General features: G+C 38.4%; 1 protein-coding gene across 3 annotated transcripts in view; it reads right to left on the bottom strand.

The window, feature by feature from the left end:
* Window positions 1-23519, bottom strand: part of TANGO6 (transport and golgi organization 6 homolog) — a 181595-nt gene that overhangs the window by 142691 nt on the left and 15385 nt on the right. For all 3 annotated transcript variants that reach the window (XM_018062193.1, XM_018062195.1, XM_018062194.1), the window contains exons 3-7: window positions 22681-22797; window positions 20373-20514; window positions 17156-17292; window positions 14638-14800; window positions 10819-10901 (exon numbers count right to left, since the gene is read on the bottom strand). In XM_018062193.1, coding sequence (XP_017917682.1) covers window positions 10819-10901; window positions 14638-14800; window positions 17156-17292; window positions 20373-20514; window positions 22681-22797 — 642 coding nt within the window. The remainder of the gene's footprint in view (window positions 1-10818; window positions 10902-14637; window positions 14801-17155; window positions 17293-20372; window positions 20515-22680; window positions 22798-23519) is intronic.

The raw sequence follows: 23519 nt of genomic DNA, 5'->3' as shown, positions 1-23519 counted from the left end.
AAACAAATTATCTGCTTCATTCTAGCAAGAGGACAGAAACTAAATAAATATAAAATATCAGGTAGTGAAAATGCCAGGAAGAAAAAAAGTGTAAAAGGACAGAGAGTGATGAGGGGAAGACCATGTGAAAAGAGGGAGAAATTAAGAGTAACTCTTGTCAAGTCACCAACTAATAAACCATTAAGTTCATAGATAAGAACAGAGAAAAAATTTTTTTCAAAGTAGAAAGATTTAAAGTCTCCTTTGGCTCAAACTGATCAATTAGCTTTTTCTATGAGAGCTCAAAGAACTTGAATGAGTTCTGCTTGACACAAACGGGATTGCCACCTCCCTTCTAACATTCATTCAGTTAAAATTCTTCTTTGGACTGAGCTCCAATCTACTTCTCTTTACATGTCCTTACTGGAAGTATATCTATTTTCCAAAAGTTTTGGACTGACCATCTGAAGACAATCATCAAAATCTGCTTTCTTAAAATCCACCCTACAACTGCTCTGCATCCTAATGACCAGAGAGCATTTTACAGATGAAAGACAGGCAATGGTACTTATGAAATTGATCCAGCTTAAGTTCTACCTCTTCCATAGGCCTGCTATATTATTTCATTGTTCAACAGTTCATTCATTCATTCTCTAATTCAAATAACCATTAAGCATCTAACCACCATCAATGACTTTTCTTCTATAAATTCCAAAAGCATTTTAGAGCTTGTAACATATAATCGGTCCTTGCATATACAGTTATCTCTGACCTCTTCAACTAGCCTGGAAGGCAGAAGTCAAGTTTCCTACTTTAGCACCTGTAAGAATAGATGATTAAGTTGTGTTACCTGAATTTTTGGTGAATAAGCAGTTGAAATGCAGAAGTATACAATTTAAAGGCACCTCACTGTTACCACTTTTATTAAGCAATCAGTAACAACCATTTATTGCATGTCTCCTCAAGAATGAACCAGGTATTCAGCTAAACATTTAACATATAATCAATCCTCACAAGAGTCTTGCAAGTTAAGCATTTTATTCTCATTCTAAAACCGTGAAAAACTGAGGCTCAGAGAAGTGAAGTTAGCTGGGCAAAGGTAGACTATTAGGAAATGGCAGGGCCAGGATGAACCCAGATCTGTCTAACATAAAAGCCACACACAACCCAGAGACAGAAAACAGACTAGCAGCTCCCAGGGTTGAAGGGAGGGAGAAGTGGGAACCGAAAACTTAATGGGTATGGGGTTTACATTTGGGATGATGAAAAAGTTCTGGAACTAGCCAGTGGTGATGATGGCTGTGCAACACTGAATGCCACTGAATTATACATTTTAATATGTAAAATGTATAATTTTATGTTATGTGTGTTTTATCACAGTAAAAAAAAAAGAGCAAAGCATATACCCCATGGCCTCCCAATACTGATCTCCTCTTGTGCATAGTATTTTTCTGTCTTCAACCCTAACCCATACCAACTTTGTCCCTGCTGGAGCCCCTCAGAATCAATGGATCCCAGCTTGTTAGGCTATTTATGGCCCTGTTTCTGCAACCTCTGCAAAGTAGGGCTGAAGCTCCCAGTGGCACCATGGACAGCACCTCTGCATGGCCTCCTCTTCCTTCTACTGAGGATCTTATATAGCCCCTTTCTACCAAGGTTCCCATAAATCTCCAGGGCCACAATGTAGCCAGTCTCTTCCAAGGACAGCCCCCTCCTTCCAATCTGTTGCCTCACATGCAGGTTAACAGTGTGGTCTGCACCTGACATCTAACATTACCGTCCACTTACACTCCCGAAGTGAAATCTGGTCACTTTCCCCTTAATGTGCATGTTCCACATCCCTGACTTGTATCCGGAATTCAGTGAACCACAAAGGGACACGGAAGGCTGGGCTGATTCAGCCAATGCTGCAAAGCGATCTCTTGGTGCCAGCACTGACAAGGACCAAATGCACTAGGGGAAAAAAACTCTTGCAATGAAGTCATACCACAGGTGGAAAAAACTGCTGGGGCCAGTTTTCCTCCTAATCACATGCACACCAGGCTGGTGACAATACCAACTGAAGAAGCAACAAAAACACAATAGGTAAGTTGTTCCTGCGCAATGAAGGGGAGGATCTGACTGCCCTACCTCTACGCTCTAATACCCAAATGTTGTAGAATTTCCTTGAACCATGCTTATGTGCAGTCTCTTTCTAGTGGACAGTCTTCCCTGCTCCCTAGGAGGCAAAGTAGGATGGGGATTCAAGTTCTGAAACACAATCTAATACTTGTTGTCTTATTTCTTCCTGTGATAAAGATGTTCCATATCATTTAGAAGTTTCCTTTTTATAGCAGTAAATCTATCAGGTGTGTTACACATAGGATTGCTTGTAAATACTTCCACTGACCTGTTGAGAGATTTAACATGAATCAATTGACTTCTCTGAATCTTAGTTTCCTTATCTGAAAAATAAAGTAGTAGTAGTAGCAATGTTAGTCGCTCAGTCATGTCTAACTCTGTGATTCCACAGACTGTAGCCTGTCAGGCTCCTCTGTCCATGGGATTCTCTAGGCAAGAATACTGGAGTGGACTCCCATTCCCTTCTCCAGAGGATCTTCCTGACCCAGGGATCAAAGACAGGTCTCCTGCATTGCAGGCAGATTCAGAAAAATAAAGAGGTTGGTTTAATCACGCTTTAAAACTCTTTCCTATCTTATCCAGCATTCTCTGACTGGACTGCAAGTATGCTCATGGTGGTCTATACTTTTCTGGTACCTCAGCCATTGAGCAGTAAGACTAGCTGAAAAAAATGAACCACTCCTTCCTACCCCCCAATATTTGAAACACTGACTCTTCAACTTGACTAAGATATAATAAATTTCTAACCTTTCCTCACATGCTCTCTGTTCCATCAGTTCTGAAGTTAATACTCTAAAGATGAAATCCTGTTTAGCTGAAAGGTTTCCTCATACCTCAAGGGTACTTAAGGTATCTGTACAACTAGGGATGACCAAACAAAATACCAAGAGATGGGAAAGCTAAAGCAGGGACGGGAGAGACAGACTCTCAAAGTATCTTTTTAATTCTTTGGTATGAAAAAGCCTCTCTGAGAATAAGTGAAATGGTGCTTTGAAGAAAAGTGGAATTTCTGTAACAACTTGTGACTTTTTCAGTATAAATGCATAGGACAAGACACAGGGGCAAAATAAGAGACCAGTATATATCTAGTAAAACCAAAACAGCTCAGAAAAGATTAGCCAAGGAGACAGATGGGTACCAATGACCCCACTGGCAGCCTCGGGATTTCCTCGTTCCTTTTCAGGGATTTCCACATCCATTTAGGAATGCATCTTGGCCTACTATTACAGATCCAGCGCTGGGAAGAGGCGTCTGTGGTTAAGCCTCACAATCCTTCATCTAAATCTAGAGGACTGCTGCTCTGACAAGTAAGAGAGGCATGTTTCTGGGCGCTCTTAACTATAAATCACACTCTACTGTAACTCTTTCTTTGCTTGATTGGGAGCTCCTTGAAGGTAGCAGCTGATTCTTAATTATTTCCCTACTTGTAAACTGAGCTGAGTGGCATTCAGTAGGTACTTGGTAAATTTTTTGGCATCTGATTGACTGAATCAAAAAGTGAACAAAGTAGACTGGATGCTGTTTACTTTCTCAAAAGTTGTATTTTTGTGGGGAAGTTACAGTGCCCTCTCTATTTTCATTTTTTCTTTAAACAAAAGCTGCAGCATCTAGAAATTATCAGTCAATGCAAAATAACTAAACAGAATCACAGAACTTCAGCTACGGAAGGAAGAGCAGATTGAATAGGAAGTATGATTTTATTCTATTGACTTGTTCAGCATCTAGCTTCATGTCTGGAGGGCTGAATTTCTCGGGGAAGACTGACTGGAAATCTAAATTTAAAAAGAAAGGAAAAACTAGGAGGAAACAAAACAGTCAAAAGTATTAAGAATAAACATGTGTTTCTGTTTCAAAGCAAAACAAAACAGAAAGCAGCCCTCATGTGCTCATTTCATAGACTTCCATCATATTGTTAAACACATCCTTTAGACACCCCTGCAGAGTAGCTGCAAAAGCGCCGGGAAGCACTGAAAGAGCATCTAGTAGTCCACTGGTTTAGACTCTGAGCTTCCAATGCAGGGGGTGTGGGTTCAATCCCTGGTTGGAGAACTAAGATCCTACATGTCTTATGGCCACACACACCCCAAAAAAAACATAAAACAGAAGCAATATTGTAACAAATTCAGTAAAAACTTTAATTGAAAAAAAAAAAGGAAACATGCGTGTGAACTTTGCTTCAGCCACCTATATGGTTGCTCAAATCTATACAGTGGGTGAACACATTTAAACCTCTCCAGGTCCCAGTTTCCTCATGTATAATGTAGGCATTAAAGCTTTTAGCATAAGCACTGATTAAGATAATTCATGTTAAAATATTTTGTAAAATTTACAGCCACGTGCAAATGTTAAATTTAGTCCTAAATATTTTATTATTGTTGCTGCTACTGTAAATGGAACAGCTTTCTTAATTTATGGCCGTATCTTCTGCAGAGATATACGTGTATGGAAATACAAATATGATGAGGCTATTCAGAATCAAGCTGACTAAATCCTAACACTGAAATTCAGTACAGGCTGGAACTTGATTTTACCCCTGTTAAAGATTAAACTAGTCAAATGCTGGCTTCTAAAATATCCCAGTGATCCTTTTGATTAGTAGTGTTCCAGAATTTCTAATGCACTTACTGAGTTTAATTAAGACTTGTAAGAAGCACAAGAACCAAGCAAGTTACTTAATATAGTACTTTGCACTGTTCATGCTTTCAGAGCATAATGCATAAAAGTCTTTTAAAAAAAGTTTCCCTGAACCAAAAAGGAACTGATGTTTTTTGAGCACCTATTATAGAATATGAGCCTACCAAAAGTTACTTTATTCACCCAGTAGGCAACTCAAGTGTCAAATTTAAGTGACCTAACATCACCTAGATAGTCAACCCTGGAGCCAAATTCCAATCTTAAGTCCATTTGACTCAAAAAGCCAAGTGCTTTTCACTACATTATACCACAGAATCTGAACTGCAGCATTTAAAAAATTTACTGTTTGAATCTCCCACATCCTTGAAGGATTTTTTTTTTCCAGTTCTCTGCATGTTATTCAAGGTTACAGTTCAACAGGAGATGGAAACATCCAGAAAGAATGACTGCCTTTAGGGAGCGTCCACAGGTGAAAGGAGACTAATGTCTCACTGCAGAGCCTTTGGCACTTATTAAATTCGTACCTTGTGCAAATATTATCTTTCTAAACAAAGAAAGAGTAAGAGAGAAAGAGAGAAGGAAACATTGGTCCTGGGACCAGCTCTGCCACTCACTCGTATGGTTTGGGACAAGTCACTTCACAATCTTTTGGATTTTGTTACCTTTACTGTAAAAGGAGGGATTAATTTGTCAAAACCCAAAGAATGTACCACATCAAAGGTGAACCTTAATGTAAACTATGGACTTAGGGTGATATTGACATGTCAATGTCAGTTCATCCACCATGACAAATACACCATCCGGTGTAGGATGTTGACAGTGGGGGCAGCTTTGCACATGTAGGGGCAGGGGATACATGGGAACTCTATACTTTTCACTCAATCTTTCTGTGAACCTAAAACTGCTCTACAACATAAAATCTATTAAGAAAAAAAAAGGATTACACTAAATAATTTCTAAAATTCCTTCCAGCTCTAAGATTTCAATATTCTAATGTACTCCACACAAATCATTAAAAATTCAGAAGGCGGAATAAACTGGTCAATCTTTCATTAGAAATTCATTAAGATTAGATGCAGGGGTGGGGTGGAACAAAGACTTGGATAATTAAAGTCAAGATTTCCTAAACCTGGAAACAGAGAGATAAAATGGAAATAAGAATGTAGAAAATAAACTAGGTCGTTTCTAGCCTTCCCAATCCTAAAACTTATTCTGCCATTAGGGAGTCTTGGGCAAGCACAGTGAGGAATACAGACAGGCAACATCCCTCCACCTCCAGTATTGGATGCTGGCCAGTTCTCTTAAAAGCAAGAAATGTGCTAATCAGAAAGAACTGGAATTCTTTTTTTGGCTGGGCCACACAGCATGTGAGATCTTAGTTTCCCTATCAGGTATCAAACCAGGCCCCCTGCATTGGGAGTGAAGAGTTTTAACCACTGGAATGCCAGGGAGTTCCCAGAACTGGAATTCTTCTATCCTGTCCTACCCAGAACCAATCTCCATGCCGTCTGGGCCTCTCTTCACCTCTGTAGGTAAAGAAAAATACATGAATCCCTTTCATACTAGGGAGGACAAAAGAATATAAACATTCTAGAGATCAGGCTCCAGACACTCAGAGGCAGGAGACAGAAAGGAATGCCACTGAACTAAAAGCTATTTGAGAGGCATATACCTTTTTTAGCTTAATTTTACCAGAAATAAAGCACACATATAGAAATGATGACAGTTATTTATGCAGATTAAGTACAAGTGGCTACGCCAAGTTTTCACTTCAGTTCAACCAGCACCTGTATATATACTACCTGTACTGCTAAGAACATTCCACCTGGCCCACAAGGGTCACCTGGCTCCAGCCCATGCCGTATGTGAAGGATGCAAGTATAAGAAGGCCCTCCCTTGTCATTGTTCCTACCATAAAATTTTCATTCAGAGAGCTGGTAGCTGATTCCTTTAAATACCAAAATGTATTTATATTCTAACAATTTTGGAAGGAATTATACCTAAGATGAATTGTGTGTAACCTTTGCCTTCTTAAACAAAGTACACAGAACACAAAATACTTTGTTTTTCAACTGATAATATACTCTTTGGGGGTATATTTTTGTGTCTCCTTTCTTGATCTTCTATGCTCTTGTCACTGTGCCTTAGTCAGTCTAACTTCTGTTATTTCTGATTCTGCTGTGGTCTTTAAAAGATAACCAGTCTGATCAGGACTGCGTATAAAGCAGAGATGAAACTGGCTCTGAGGACTAAGGGACTTTGAGTAAGACTAAGAGGGCAGCCAGTTGGACATCTGTCGTAACACAGGTGACATGGGATGTTAAATTGGAAATGTCAAGTAAAGCAACAAGATAAAATGCACTTAAAACTCCAAAGTAAGACACCAGACTTTGATGCGATCAAGACCATAAAAACTCCTCATTCGGAAAGAGGGAAGGAAAGATCAAAGGTGCGGATACCGAGAAGTGACTTATGAGGAGGATTTCTTCAGAAGAAGCTGCTGGTGAGAGTGAGTCCCACTCCACAATCCACCAATAACAAAAAGATAATAACCCAATATAAAAACAGGCAAAGGCTCTTAATAGAAATTTCTCCAAGGAAGACATGCAAATGGCCAGTCAGACAGACAGGCTGTTCAATATCATTAGCCACGCTGTTGTTATTTAGTTGCTAAGTCGAGTCTGACTCTTTTTGTGACCCCATGGACTATAACCATGGCTCCTCTGTCCACGGGATCTCCCAGGCAAGAATACTGGAATGGGAAGCCATTTCTTTCTCCAGGGGATCTTTCCAACCCAGGGACTGAACTTGTGTCTCCTACATTGCAGGCAGATTCTTTATCACTGAGCCACCAGGGAAGTATGTATGCCTCATTAGCCATGAGGGAAACATAAATCAAAGCCAAATAAATATTTTTTTTTAAAACCATCAAACACTGAAGAGTCAACTACAAAAGACCACATAATTTCATTTACATAAAATATCTAGAATAGGCAAATCTATAGAAATAGAAAGTAGATAGGTGATCGCCTAGGGTTAGGGGCAAAGCAAGGAGAATGGGAGATAGCAGCTAATAGATTTCTTTAGAGGCATAAAAATATTGTAAACTTAGATTGTGGTAATGGCTGCACAACACTGTGAATATACCAAAAAAACTGAATCAAGCATGTAAATGGGTAAATTGTGTGGTATGTGAGTGCCATCTCAATTAGCCTGTTAAAAAGACACAAAAAGAAAGAGAGCAAACAGCAGAGCTGGAAATGTTCCCAAATGCCTCTCTAAAATTAAAACACCCTCTTGTACCCTCTCTTGTTTCCGAGTGAGTTGCTGGATCAATTAAACCACCCCAGATGTTTTCCTTATTTCCTGCCTTTGAGCTGTACTCTATAATTTAGTATTAGCAGAAAGTTAATAAAGACAACATACTCTTTGTTGCTCAATTTTACACCATGTTTACCATTTTCCTCCAACATACACATTTCCTCTGTTTTCCCTCTGCAGCTGAGCTGCCAAAACCTTGCAGAGGGAATAATTACCCTTCTGTACCCCTTCCTGCTTTCAAGACGGTCCCAGTCCTTGTGCATAATCAAGTGTCTACAGCAAACTAATGTTTTGCCTGTCTCTTCAGGAAGTTTTTACTTCACTCAGCTGTTCACTATGAGGAGATATTCCCCCATCACGGGGGGCAAGAATAGGAGAAATGGACAGGACTCACTATTTCTCCATCTCTTTGATTTTTAGAGGCTAATTCACTTGCCAGAAAGAAGCTGTCTTGCTTTTTCTTCTAAAAGCAATTTATTGACTTTCACTGAACACTACGAGGAGTTTGTACCAAAGTTTAGTCAAAATTAGTCCTATCCCTACCAGCACTTTTAAGTCTTTCTAACATTCCACACCTGACTATTTTACTATTTTTCATCATAGTATTTCTTAGCTGGAATATGACTGAAGATAATCTTTCTAAAAGTTATTTGGGCCTTATTCTCTAATTCAGAACTTTTGCTTTCTAGACTGTTCTGTATAATTTCTTATCTTCATGTTATCTGAAAAGTACTTGCCTACTAACAGGAAGAACAGGATATAAGAACTTCCTTTCCATAAGTCTCTAAATAAGGCATTAAATAAAAACAAACAGTATTATAGCCACTAAATCATCATGTCTTATTTTATCCATGAACAATTTAATTCTGTACTTGTGTGCCAGGTCAATGTTATGAAGGTTATACTCAATTTTTTTCAACAGCAAAATTTAATAAAAGGTTAGTGAACATCAAACTTTAGCAAAAAATGACTGTTACAGAGAATGAACTTTGAATTTTTAAGCAGCATGCATTTATATCCACCAATTTATTAGTATCATACATAAAGCGTAAACCTAACCAAACCAAAAGCAAATGCCTTCTCTTTGGTTTTTTTTCGGCCGTGCCACGTGGCATTTGGGATCATAGCTCCCCGACCAGGGATTGAACCTGAGCCCCCTACATTGGAAGTGCAGAGTTTTAACCACTGGACCACCAGGAAAGTCCACATCTGCCTTATCTGAAAGAACATGACCTAATATTAACTTTATACCCTTATACACTGCTGGGAGCAAGGTAAAATGGTACAGACACTTTGGAAAATGATCTGACAGTACCTCAAATGATTAAAACACAGGATTACCATACGATACAGCAATTCCACTTCCAGGGATGAGAAATTAAAACATATAAACACACAATAACTTATACATGAATATCCAGAGCACCATTATTCATGGCATCTGGTCCCATCACTTCATGGCAAATAAATGGGGAAACAATGGAAACAGTAGCTGACTTTACTTTTTTGGGCTCCAAAATCACTACAGATGGTGACTGCAGCCATGAAATTAAAAGATGCTTACTCCTTGGAAGGAAAGTTATGACCAACCTAGAAGCATATTAAAAAGCAGAGACATTACTTTGCCAACAGAGGTCCGTCTAGTCAAGGCTATGGTTTTTCCTGTGGTCATGTATGGATGTGAGAGTTGGACTGTGAAGAAAGCTGAGTGCCGAAGAATTGATGCCTTTGAACTGTGGTGCTGGAAAAGACTCTTGAGAGTCCCCTGGACTGCAAGGAGATCCAGCAAGTCCATTCTAAAGGAGATCAGTCCTGTGTGTTAATTGGAAGGACAGATGTTGAAGCTGAAACTCCAATACTTTGGCCACCTCATGCAAAGAGTTGACTCATTGGAAAAGACCCTGATGCTGGGAGGGATTGGGGGCAGGAGGAGAAGGGGACAACAGAGGATGAGATGGCTGGATGGCATCACCAACTCAATGGACATGAGTTTGGGTAAACTCCGGGACCTGGAGATGGACAAGGAGGCCTGGCGTGCTGCGATACACAGGGATGCAAAGAGTCGGACATGACTGAGCAACTGAACTGAACTGATGATAACTCCACATTTAACTTTTTAACGAACTGCCAAATGATATTCCCAATGCAGCTTTACCTTTTTACATGAAATATAATTCTGAAAGCTACTTACTCTTGTAAATGTTTTTAATAGTATGATATCATTATAAATGCATTGAAATAAACTTTAAAGACGAGTATTTACCCCAATGCCATCTGGGCCTAACAGTAACGGATTTCATTTTTGTTAAAAATATATATATTTAAGATTATAATCATAGAGAACATATAATTTATATAAATATTTTTTCACCTTTACTGTATATTTAGGAAGTCATTTCCATAACTCATTTACTCAAACATATTTCTTCATGATGGTGATTCTATCAAAAATTATAAAGTAGATTCAATATTATCATACATGTTTAGGAAGCCTACAGTATTGCAAATGTCTTTGTCAATTTCTTCTAAGGATATGCTTTCATCAGTGGCATATGCACGTAAGAGAATCTGAACTGCTTAAGATTCAAAGTAAATGATTAAATTAACAGCTTATAGTTTCCAATTTTCAAAGTAAAAAGATTTTGATGGTTTGGAATTAAAATTAGTAATTCCAATCTTGAAGAATCAGTTTAAAAGACAAAATTATTTTAAAAGACTAAGTACAAAGATTAACTAAAAATATTAGTGACTTAAATTACCAACCTTATATATATCCTCAATACATCTACTAAGTTGTTCTTCTGTCACCAAAATGGTCCCTGGCACCTTATCACTCTCTGGAATCTCTGAAGGACAAAAAACAAAATTATTCATGCTCAGCATCTCAATGAGCATAAGGAAAAATGCTTTACTAGAAAGTTTGGGAAGTAACAGCTGAAATTAGAAAATCAACATGGTTACAATACAGCACCATTCAAATACAATATTTCACAGAATGTTTCACTGATTACAAACATGCATTGTTATTTTATATATCAATAAGAAAAAAAGCACTTACAAGTAACCTATGAAACATTATCACTTAGAATTCTAATTCTAAATTAATGAATGGGAAGTTGGAGATTAAATTAAATGAAAATGGCAGAATCAATAGCTGTATCTGGGTTACTTGGTACACAGATGTTTATTTTACTATTCTCTGTATATGTATTTGAAAATTTCCCTATAAAATGTAAAATTTTTTTAATTTAAAAATTTTAATTAAAAAATTTTTTAAATATAAAAATTTAAAAGCTGAACTTTTAAAACAGAGCTTTTTAAAAAAAATTATTAAGAGAACTTAGATTTATTTTACAGTTTTGTTATATATCATTCTTTTTTTTCTTTGCTATTCTGCATGGCATGTAGGATCTTAGTTCCCTGACCAGGGATTGAACCTACAGGATTGATGCCCCCTACAATGGAGGCATGGAGCCCTAGCCACTGGACCACCAGGGGAAGTCCCTATCATTCCTGATAAAAGCTAAATAGTTAGAATAAACAGGATAAAGAATTAAAACTTCACATTAATTAGTGTCCAACTCTTCTGAAACATTTTTGGTATCCGTGCTGTGCCATAATATATTGACCTCTGACCCACAGAGTGCAGTGATGTGATATCCTCAAGAGCCCTTGGTTTTATTACTGTCATCACAATTTTCTTCAAAGTCACTGACATCCATTCTACAAGTTTTAACACTCACTTGCAGACATACACAATACCACAGTTGCTACCTGGCCAACAATGATAGTGAGATGCATCTAGATATTAGAGTTACTACAATGTGAAAGAGATTTCTAAAATAAAGTTTTTTTAATGTGAGAAAAAAGTGCATCTTGAAATTGATAAAATATGGTAATTCATCATACTTGCTATATATCCCTAAAAAATATGCTGCAATATGAAAAACCAAATAAGAAAGCGTATACGTTAGATTGTTTTTCTAGCGGCAATGATGGGGTTTACGTATAAGAACAGTCATATTCTCACTCAGTCCTTTTTGTTATCAACAGATGTTATATGCAAAACATGTAGCTGGCATTACAGATGTAACCTAACGTGTAAGAATGCCTGGTAAAGAGATGCCCAATAAATATTCTTTGAATGAATGAATAAGGTCCAGGACAAAGATAACTGGCCCACAACTGGACTGAATCTAGGCCTCCCAAGCATAGTGCTCTAGCAGTAGTGTCAGTCACTCAGTCCTCTCTGACTCTTGCGACCCCGTAGACTATAGCCTGGCAGGCTCCTCTGTCCATGGAATTCTCCAGGCCAGAATACTGGAGTGGGTCACCATTCCCTTCCCCAGGGGATCTTTCCAACCCAGGGACTAAACCCCGGTCTCCCGCACTCCAGGCAGATTCTTTGCCACTGCACTACCTGGGAAGCCCTGGTGCTCTAGCCCAGGGCTCAAACTGGAACACACACTTGAATTCCCTAGTGGGCCAGTCAAACCAGTGCTGGGCGCAACATTAGAGTTTCTAACTTTGTAGGTCTCAGGCGGAGCCCAAAAAGTTGTATTTCTTATCAATTCCCAGGTGATGCTGATGCTTCTGGTCTTGGGACCACACACTGAGAACAACTGCTCCAGAGTAAAGGAAATACCTGGTCAGTCACAGGCAAGAAGATAAATAGATTAGGAATGAAGTATGGTCTCACATGAAATTACATACAAATGAAGTCCTAGGCCTTGATGACGAGTGCCAATAGAAATAATACTTCATTTTTTGAGTCATTTTTTGAGGAATACACTAATCCCAGACTAGATTTCTATTAAATACATAAAGGAATTTTAATTATTTATTCAAATATCATGTTTATCATGTTTGAATAATCACAAGTTCCACTTCACCAAAGCTCAATTTGGTGAAGCTTTACAAGCACAAGAATTAGGCTTTCTTTATTCTCACCCACTGAATATTTACTGGAAGGACTGATGCTGGAGCTGAAACTCCAATACTTTGGCCATCTGATGCAAAAGAACTGACTCATTTGAAAAGACCCTGATGCTAGGAAAGATTGAAGGTGGGAGGAGAAGGGGATGACAGAGGATGAGATGTTTGGATGGCATCACCGACTCAATGGACATGAGTTTGAGGAAACACCAGGAGTTGGTGATGGACAGGGAGGCCTGGCGTGCTGCAGTCCATGGGGTGGCAAAGAGTCGGACACGACTGAGCAACTGAACTGAACTTAAACCCCTCTACACAGATTCAGAAACATTTATACTATAAACGACTTCTATAAAAAGTCTACACAGAACTAAACTGGGCTTAACCACACATCAATTTTTCTCTTTATTTTTAACCTCAGAAAAGACTATTATGGAAAGGTTTTTTTTTAAAAAAACTCACTAAAAATGCTGAAATGATACTCTGTATCCTAGTACTAACCTCAATAAAGCATGAAAATATACAAAGGGAAGTGGTTAAAAGACATTAAAACGCAAGGGAGGGAGGCTCAAGAGGAAGGGGAGGTATATATACAGTTATGACTGATTTTTGTTGTTGTAGGGTAGAAACCAACACAGCACTGTAAAGTAATTATCTTCCAATTAAAAACAAAAAACAAATACACTTAAACTCTCTGGCCAAATCTGGGAAAATCTGAGCATCTAAATGAATATAGGAATATTCAGTCATCCACTGAATCTGTTTTCAAAGAGATAAGGCAAGGAGAAAACAAAAGCTCTTCCTTACAGAAGAATATCAACTAACAAAATAGAAACAATTTAAAGAAAAAAAAAAAAAAAAAGAACGTCACCATTTTACTGGCAAAAATTATCAGGGGATACCAAACCACAGTATGAAGAACTGTTTGGAGACAGGATAGTCACACTGTCTCATATGTCGACCATCCCACAGATCATTATTAATTAAAAAGGGAGGAAGGTACTTTTACAGTGGAGAAATCTGGTTGCTACCACCTTAATCAACTAATCACATTTAACTTCACTAATGGAATAAACTGATGACATGTGTCCATAATCTGATGGACTGAAAAATAAAATCGTATACAGTATTCCTGCCAAAATGTTTAACCTGGATCTAATCACGAGGAAACAATTAGACAAATACAAACTGCAGAACTGTCTATAACCTGGGCTTCAAAAGTGTCAGAGTGAAAGACCATTAGGGATCTATTCTACATTAAAGAATTAATGTAACAAGTAAATGCAATGTAATTTTTAAAAAACAGATATAAAGGAAATTCTTTGGACAAATAAGAAATCTGAATTAAGTCTATATATTTGAGGATATCTGCAACTAACTCTCAAATGCTTCAGGAAAAAAAAAATGTATATGTGTAGGAACAGAGAAAGAGAAAGTGAACATGCCAAAATGGTAATTATGTGAAGTATATAGGGATGAGACAATGTATTCTTCTTAGAACTTCCATGAAGTGGATTTTTCAAAATAAAAAGTTGAGGAGAAAAAAACAAAACTAAAGACACTTAACTACATAGACTTAAGTCATTTAAATCCAAAACACAGAAGAAGGTCCTTTAGAGGGACCCCAAACCACCAGACTTCCTTGTTTACCTGCTGTATTTAAACATCGATGAAGAGGAGCTAACATGGGCTGAAGTAAGTACTTGGCTGCCAGTTGTGGCTGTTCTCTTGACATAGTTAAAAAGGTTGTGGTGGCAACTCTCTGAAATTGCCGTGCTGCCAATTTATCTTGAAAGTGAAATAAATCCAAAATCTAAAAGAAAAATTCCATAAGGTAAATACCAGGGTCTTTGTAAGAAGCACTACAACAATTAAGAAAAGAACACATTTCACATTACTTTCTTTACACCAAGAAATAAATTCACTGCAGTAACACTGATCCAACAGAACTGTTTGTTTTTTTAATTAATTTAACAACCCAGCACCAAAGGGTATGAGAACTGAAGGAGCTATGTTTTTATTAAACAATTTTATCAGATTTATAAAATATGTGTAATTTGTAGAAAATTTGGAGAATAATTTTTAAGAAAAAAAATTCCAAATTACTATGAACACTTTGGTGTATTTTTTCCAATATGTTCCCTGTATAATTCTTTCCTCTTTTCATTTGAGACCATACTTAATATTCAATTTTGTGTACTGCTGAAACCTCCTCATATTGTTATAAATTCCTAAAAATATATTATTTTCAGATATTCAGCTTTTCCCCCAAATTTTGCTATGATAAATAGCAATTACGGGGTAAAGGCATATAAATATATTCAGAATCTGAAGAGCCTGTCAGATCTGACCAAGGGTCTACTTTATTCTCAAAAAATAAACATTAAAAGACAAAAACCAAACAAACAAACCACTGATCTCTCATGTTTGAGTCTAAGTACCCAACAGAAAAGTGCATTCTGTTCCTGGCTTAAAAGTGACTCAAACGTTTTGTAGACAGGAGAATCCGCTGTCCCAAAACCGTATGTGACCTGTGATGCTGCCAAAAACAGGCTCAGCAAGACTAAAACCTATGACTTGATTGTCTCATTTCCTTAAGTGCCAACATTATAGCTACTAGTTTTAGAAAAGGTTTACCCATCATTGCAAATAACTTTATCCTGTAAGATACTTTCTACTTAGTATCTTCCAGTGTAAGATTTTACATCATGATATTTGTTCCCATGCATGCTTCCCCATGAGAACCTGAAGACCAGCGTAACAGCTGGATGACTTTCTTTACACTGTTCTCCAAAAGGCATACCTTACATCTAAAAGCATGTGGCAAGGTAACTAAGAACACTCCTTCCACATTTCCACCTATCAGATTAACAAAGAAAAGTTTTGTAACACACTGTGTAGGCAAAGGTGTGGCAAAACAAATACATATATAATATCAATCAAAAATTTAAATACATATACTTTTTAAGCCAATCATTTCAATTCTAAAAATTTTCCCTATTAACTGGAGCATTGTAACAGCGAAACAATGGAAACAATTTAAATGTCCATTAATAGGAAGCTGGTTAAATAAATCATGGTACATAATATGATGACATACTATGCACCCAAGAAAAAGAATGAGACAGCTTAACATGAAATGATCTCCAAGGTACATTGTTAAGTGAAAAAAGCAAAACTGAAAAATAGTGTGGGCAGCACATTATCATTTGGGTAAAAATTAGAATATAAAAACAAATATATACATATATAATTGTATACATATTATTCACAGATTGTCTCTGCAAAATAAATAAGAAATTGGTACAGAGACAGGAGAGAGACTTATTTTTCCGCTTACTCTTTTGTGCTTTTTAAAATTGTATACCATGCTAATTTACCTTTTTTATTTACTACATATTTTTTAAAAAATAATTAAAAACACAGAAAAGATAATAAATATGACAAAACTATAGTTCCATGTTCCAGTTTTGAGGGCAAGCTAGTCAGTTACTAATGATGAAAGTGAAAGTCATTCAGTCGTGTCTGACTGTTTGCAACCCCACTGATACAGTCCATGGAATCCTCTAGGCCAGGATATTGGAGTGGGTAGCCTTTCCCTTCTCCAGGGGACTGTCCCAACCCAGGGATTAAACCCAGGTCTCCCGCACTGCAGGCAGATTCTTTACCAGCTGAGCCAGAGGGGAAGCCCAAGATTACTGGAATGGGTAGCCTATCCCTTCTCCAGGGGATCTTCCCAAACCAGGAATTGAACCGGGGTCTCCTGCAGTGCAGGTGGATTCTTTACCAACTGAGCCATCAGGGAAGCCAAACAGATCAGTCTCTCCCACAGGTTTTTAATGTTATTAAGAAAGTCCTTCACTGAATAATAAACATTATATTAACTCAATACTGTTGTTGTTGTTTAGTCACTTAAGTCGTATCCGACTCTGCAACACCATGGACAGACAGGATTTTCCAGGCAAGAATACTAGACTGGGTTGCCATTTCCTTCTCCAAGGGCGTCTTCCCCACCCAGGGATCAAACCCGCATCTCCAGCACTGCAGGCATATTCTTTACCGCTGAGCCACTGGGAAAGCCCCTAACTCAATATTAGGTGAACATTAAAAGTCCTCTTTCTATAAATAAGCAGATAATCCTCAAACAGACAAAAGAAACATGATTTACCTGGGGGCAGATATCTCTATAATAATCCTCTGGTGAAAGAGACTGCTGAGGACAAGAGGCTAAAATCTTTGCAATCAAGTCACACTTCTTCCAGTCCGCAGCTGTGGCCTCAGCATCACTCCCTCCAGCCGCCCCAGCTGTCAGCAATGGATACAGATGTCAAAATTTCATAGCACCTCACCACATAAGGTCCTTAAATTAGAGGAGAAACTATTTTTTTCCCTATTGAAAGTCACTAATTTCTTCTGTAAGATAAACTACCTCCTCGTACTTTCATTTTGATGCTGGTCTCCGGCAAGTTCAGAGGAAAAAATAGCACTTAACCATTGTAATTAGAGTATGCATATTATTTGAACGCTAGTTTCTTCTTTGTGCTTATTACTGACATGTTTTAAATTATTAATATTTCTATTATTCTGTCTCTTTATATGCATCATGTCATTCAAACTGCCTTAAACTAGAGTTAGGGAGTAATAGGTATCAGACAAAAGCAGTCCAAGACACTGGTCCCTGAGAGAAGGGAAGCAAACAAGGCGAGCCCCATGAACACCCTAGCCTACTACCTTGAGAGAGGATTTTTTTTTTTTTTGGTCCATACTACGAGACATGTTGCAACTCAGGGTGAACCAGGGCCCCTGCACTGGAAGCATGGAGTCTTAACCACTGGACCGCCAAGGCAGGTCCCTAGAGAGTTTTGAGGCCACACCACAGGTAAAGGAGAATCCAGTGAAGCCTGCTACACTGCTGAATTAAAGAAGAAACACAGTTCAGACTTCAGGGACGTCAACACAGCTAGAGCTTTCAGGGTGAAATAGCAGAGGGAAGTCCAGAGGCCAGCAGAGGAATCCTCTCTCAAGTCTTCTGCAGAGTGTGGTATATGTGTGTGTTGAGAGAAAGGGAGAGCAACAGAGAGAGAGAAACCCAAGGCAAGAAACACCAGAAAGGAGGAGGGAGCACAATCCCCAGAGTTCATGCAGGGTTTGGAATAATTAGTGTTCCTGCTAGTGACCATGGAAAGCCTCTTAATACATACAGAATCAAGTAAAATCCCAGAAAGGTATCAATCACCTTAGTATTGGTGCCAAATTACCTTAAGTTAAAGGCTGTTATCCACCCACAGTAACAAGGTTTAGAGCCAGAACTGAAGGACTCAAAAAAAAAAAAAAAAAGAACGAAGAACTCAAACTGATACCAAGAAAATTAACTGCATCCTAGCACAAAGCTCAACAAAGGAACACAACAAAATACAGCATCCAGCAGTGTTAAATTACAATGCCCACTATCCATTCAAAAATTACCAAGTACATCCATTCCAGTGCAATATTTTTTTTTTTGGTTGTTTCTTTTTTTTTTTTTTTTTTTTTTAAATTTTAAAATCTTTAATTCTTACATGTGTTCCCAAACATGAACCCCCCTCCCACCTCTCTCCCCACAACATCTCTCTGAGTCATCCCCATGCACCAGCCCCAAGCAAGCTGCACCCTACGTCAGACAAGGACTGGCGATTCAATTCTTACATGATAGTATACATGTTAGAATTCCCATTCTCCCAAATCATCCCACCCTCTCCCTCTCCCTCTGAGTCCAAAAGTCCGTTATACACATCTGTGTCTTTTTTCCTGTCTTGCATACAGGGTCGTCATTGCCATCTTCCTAAATTCCATATATATGTGTTAGTATACTGTATTGGTGTTTTTCTTTCTGGCTTACTTCACTCTGTATAATTGGCTCCAGTTTCATCCATCTCATCAGAACTGATTCAAATGAATTCTTTTTAACGGCTGAGTAATACTCCATTGTGTATATGTACCACAGCTTTCTTATCCATTCATCTGCTGATGGACATCTAGGTTGTTTCCATGTCCTGGCTATTATAAACAGTGCTGCGATGAACATTGGGGTACATGTGTCTCTTTCAATTCTGGTTTCCTCAGTGTGTATGCCCAGCAGTGGGATTGCTGGGTCATAAGGTAGTTCTATTTGCAATTTTTTAAGGAATCTCCACACTGTTCTCCATAGTGGCTGTACTAGTTTGCATTCCCACCAACAGTGTAGGAGGGCTCCCTTTTCTCCACACCCTCTCCAGCATTTATTGCTTGCAGATTTTTGGATCGCAGCCATTCTGACTGGTGTGAAGTGGTACCTCATTGTGGTTTTGATTTGCATTTCTCTAATAATGAGTGATGTTGAGCATCTTTTCATGTGTTTGTTAGCCATCTGTATGTCTTCTTTGGAGAAATGTCTATTTAGTTCTTTGGCCCATTTTTTGATTGGGTCGTTTATTTTTCTGGAATTGAGCTGCAGAAGTTGCTTGTATATTTTTGAGATTAGTTGTTTGTCAGTTGCTTCATTTGCTATTATTTTCTCCCATTCAGAAGGCTGTCTTTTCACCTTGCTTATATTTTCCTTTGTTGTGCAGAAGCTTTTAATTTTAATTAGATCCCATTTGTTTATTTTTGCTTTTATTTCCAGAATTCTGGGAGGTGGATCATAGAGTATCCTGCTGTGATTTACGTCTGAGAGTGTTTCAGTGCAATATTTTTTAATATAAGGACTATGGTTAGAAAAAATATCAGAAGACACCTGCTCAAAATGTTCCAAGTGGTTGCTTCTGGGGATGGGAAATGGAGTAGAAAGCCGCTAAGAACTGCTATTTCTCTCTAAAAGCATTACAGACCTATTGATTCTTTAAACTATGTGCATATATAATTTTGTTTAAAAGTCAAAAAATATAAATTAAAAACTACTACCATACTTAGTATGATAATTAACATTTCTTCTCTTAATGAGGACTAAGAGAGTATAACTGGAAACAAATCTAAAATTTCATTCCAAAGCTTTTATCTCTTGGGTATCTCAAGCTTGAGGAGAATGCTTTTGTATTTTAAGTCCTGAGGTGAAGTACTCTTAGGACCTCACAGAGAATTTCTTGGTTTCTACAGTGTTTACTTAAATTTTCTGTACAATGTTTTCCTCTGATATTATAACTTATTTGAAACAGTTGACAATATTATGCAACATGAGCAGTGTATCACAACTATTTGGGGGGAAAATAGCAAAAAAATGAGTTTTTTTGGGAAAAGGAGTTCACTAAAGTTTAACTTTTCACGCCCCACAAAGGCACAAACAAAGTCTAGTCTCCACCAGGTTTTACATTCAAACGCTAGAGACCAATAAAGAAAAGTGGATGCCAAAGTAACACACGTCTGTTTCTTACCACCTGCTCCTTCCAAAATGCCCCGGACTACTGCCTGAACACCGCTGGGTCGCATCAACCTTTCAGAGAGGAGCTGCCCACACAGACGCCGGAGCCATGCTGGGGCCCGACACCTCACTTGCATCTTCCCTTCTGAGCAGGACTGAAAAACGAAGGGAAACGTGTGAATGAATGTCAGCGTAATGGATAGGATTTTTGTTGTTGTTTTTCAGATAGGATTTACAGAAATTAAAAATATACAAATATACTGAGTCAGACTGATAATTAACAGTACGCTACACAGACTTCAAAAGGGCAAAATTTTTTCTTTTAAAAAAAAGGGGAGGGGAGAGTTCCCTGGTGGCCCAGTTGTTAGGATTCCCTCAACTAGGATTCCTTCGACTTTCGCTGCCATGGCCTGGGTTCAATCCCAGGTTGGAGAACTTAGATCCTGCAAAGCCATCATGGCAAAAAAAAATCTTTATAGAGAAAAAAAAATCTTTGTAAACATTTATAAAATCTTCTTCAGCCTTACTTTTAATCTTAAGGAAGTAAAAATGCAATGAAACTTCTTGAAAAAATATCAAGTGAAATTTCAAACCCAGAAATATACAAATATGTTTGTGAATAAAATATAGACTTGGGGGACACAAGATCCATGTAACCAATCTGAATGCAGTCCTTCCAATCAAATGCAGCTTCCAAAGAAGACTCACCACTAAGAGGGGAGTCCCCAGCGGTGAGAGGGCCCTCCTGGCCTCTGAGGTCGTAGCTACTCTGATTCCTTTTGACATAGCAGCTTTAGGAAGAGTTAGATTTCCTCAAGAACTCCTTTTTGAGAGTTCTGCGGCACCACCATCAACAAAACAGTCTTGCTGTCCCTTATTTTGGGCTGGAGTGCAAATTAGAGTGTGGTCATTCATTGTGTTTAACTGTGTTTTATGTGTGAGCATAAAACTCAGTGAAGGAAACATTTAACCCCACACTAGCCTGTTTTCTCTTTTCCAATCATTAATAATTAAAGAAATCTGTGGGGGTTGATGTGCCATGCACTGTGTTAAGTACCCCACACACAATCTCAAAAGGGACTTCATCAGGAAGGTGCTGTTGTCATCCCCATTTTATGGGTAAGGAAAGTGAGGGATGGAAAGGCTTACTAATTCAAACAACTGCACACTGGGGTTGAATTCCAGTGTGCCTAACTCCTGGGCCTCTGCTTTCCACCATGTCCTTATAATGTATTTTATTTCATCTGGCAAACTGTGGGCTCACTCAGAGAAGCAGGGCATGAGCAACAGGGTCCCAATATGAGGCTCTAGTAATATTCGAGGGATGAGATGAAAATGACTTCGGCAAGGAGATGTCTTTTTGGTCAGCTTCAGCTGGTCCTACAGTTAACTGTTTTGACCCTTCATGCTTTTTTTAAAAAAATACATATTTATTTATTTGGCTGAACCAGGCCTTAGTTGCAGCATGTGGGATCTAGTTCCCTGCCCAGGGATTGAATCCAGACCCTCTGCATTCAGAGCACAGGGTTTTAATCCCTAGACCACCAGGGAAGTCCCATCCTTTGGACCTTCATGCTTTACTCATCTAAACTCGTAACTAAAATTTAGGTACTAAAAGAAAATAGATAATTCCAGCTACATCACCAAATTGAATAATTTCAGATAAATAATTACTTTTAAGGAAAAAAAAAACTATATTATGCTGAGCAGAATATATACTATTACATTTTTACTCTAGTTTTAATTCCTTGACTTCAAATACTCCATTCAAAGAATAAGAATACTCCATTCTACTTTTGCCAGAAGAATACTGTCAAAAAACAGCCAAATTTTAGTTTAAAAAAAAAAGACCCAGTTTGAGAATGAATAAAATATATTTTTGTCATAAGCCCTAAAAAATTATCACAATATTATTGGGAAAAGTGTCCATTTTTCATTAAAAGAAAAATTCCTTAAAATTATCCCAGAGGTCGGTGTAATTTAGTTTGGCAAATACCATTTAACAATCTAAAAGATGAAACAGGATTCAATTAGACTAATTTCCAGGAGAAGACAGTTGCTTAGTCACTCAGTCATGTCCAGCTGTTTGCAACCCCACAGACTGTAGCCAGCCAGGCTCCTCTGTCCATGGCATTTCCCAGGCAAGAATACTGGGGTGGGTTGCCATTTCCTTCTTCAAGGGATATTCCCCACCCAGGGATCAAACCTGGGTCTCCTGCATCACAGGCAAATTCTTTACTGCTGAGCTACCAGGGAAGAAGACAACACGCTACACTCTATTATTAAAGTTTCACCCACAAGAATCCCCCAGGTGTGCATACCTGGGGCGGTCCTCCCTGGAGGATAAGTAATTCTCGGACTGCTAATGGCTGATACACTTGATCCAAGATGTCTCTTAGGGCCTTCCTCGATAGGGCTCTTTCTTCTTCAGTTAACACCTAAAAGAAACACGTCCTTGGCTTCTGTGAGATACAAACCAGGCAAGCAAGAGAAGATAATGCTCTGCAACAGTGAACAAAGATGCTTGTGAGGGGAGCAGGAGGCCAACTTCTTTTGCCTCTGTTTTTTTTTAACTTTTTATTTTGTATTGGGGTATAGTCAATTAACAACACAGTGATATGTCAGGTGGACAGCAAAGGGACTCAGCCATTTATATATACGCATCCATTCTCTCTCAAACTCCCCTCCCACTCAGGTTGCCACATAACATTGAGAAGAGTTTCATGTGCTATATAGTAGGTCCTTGCTGGTTACCCTTTTTAATTCTTTTGCCTCTTGGTTTCCTTCCATTCAGAGGAAGCTATAATAAGGAAACACTCCTGGCCCCCCCTCCATTCTCTCACCCACTTCTGGGCAGGAGACTGCATCCACTCATCTGATTGCTGAGTTCTAGCACACAGAGCTCGCTCCTCTTCAGTCCCTTGGGCATGAGTGCACAGTCTGTTCTGCTCTTCTGTGCCACAGATTTTTCAGGGGCATGTCCTCTGCATTGGGGCAGAAGGAGCTGCGGTTTTCTAGCACCCTTTAAAACTGGGTGAGAAGTGCATCTCGTTGTGGAATGCACTGTTAGGAGACCCATGGGTCTCTCTCTATAGACCTTCCAGCTCTGCCTTGATGATTAATAAAGGTGACATTCTGATTTATCATCTCTTACTCTGTT

The sequence above is a fragment of the Capra hircus genome, chromosome 18 (assembly GCF_001704415.2).
Source record: "Capra hircus breed San Clemente chromosome 18, ASM170441v1, whole genome shotgun sequence".
Taxonomy (NCBI): domain Eukaryota; kingdom Metazoa; phylum Chordata; class Mammalia; order Artiodactyla; family Bovidae; genus Capra; species Capra hircus.
The sequence above is the reverse complement of the archived record's forward strand: the minus strand, read 5'-3'. Positions and strand labels throughout refer to the sequence as shown.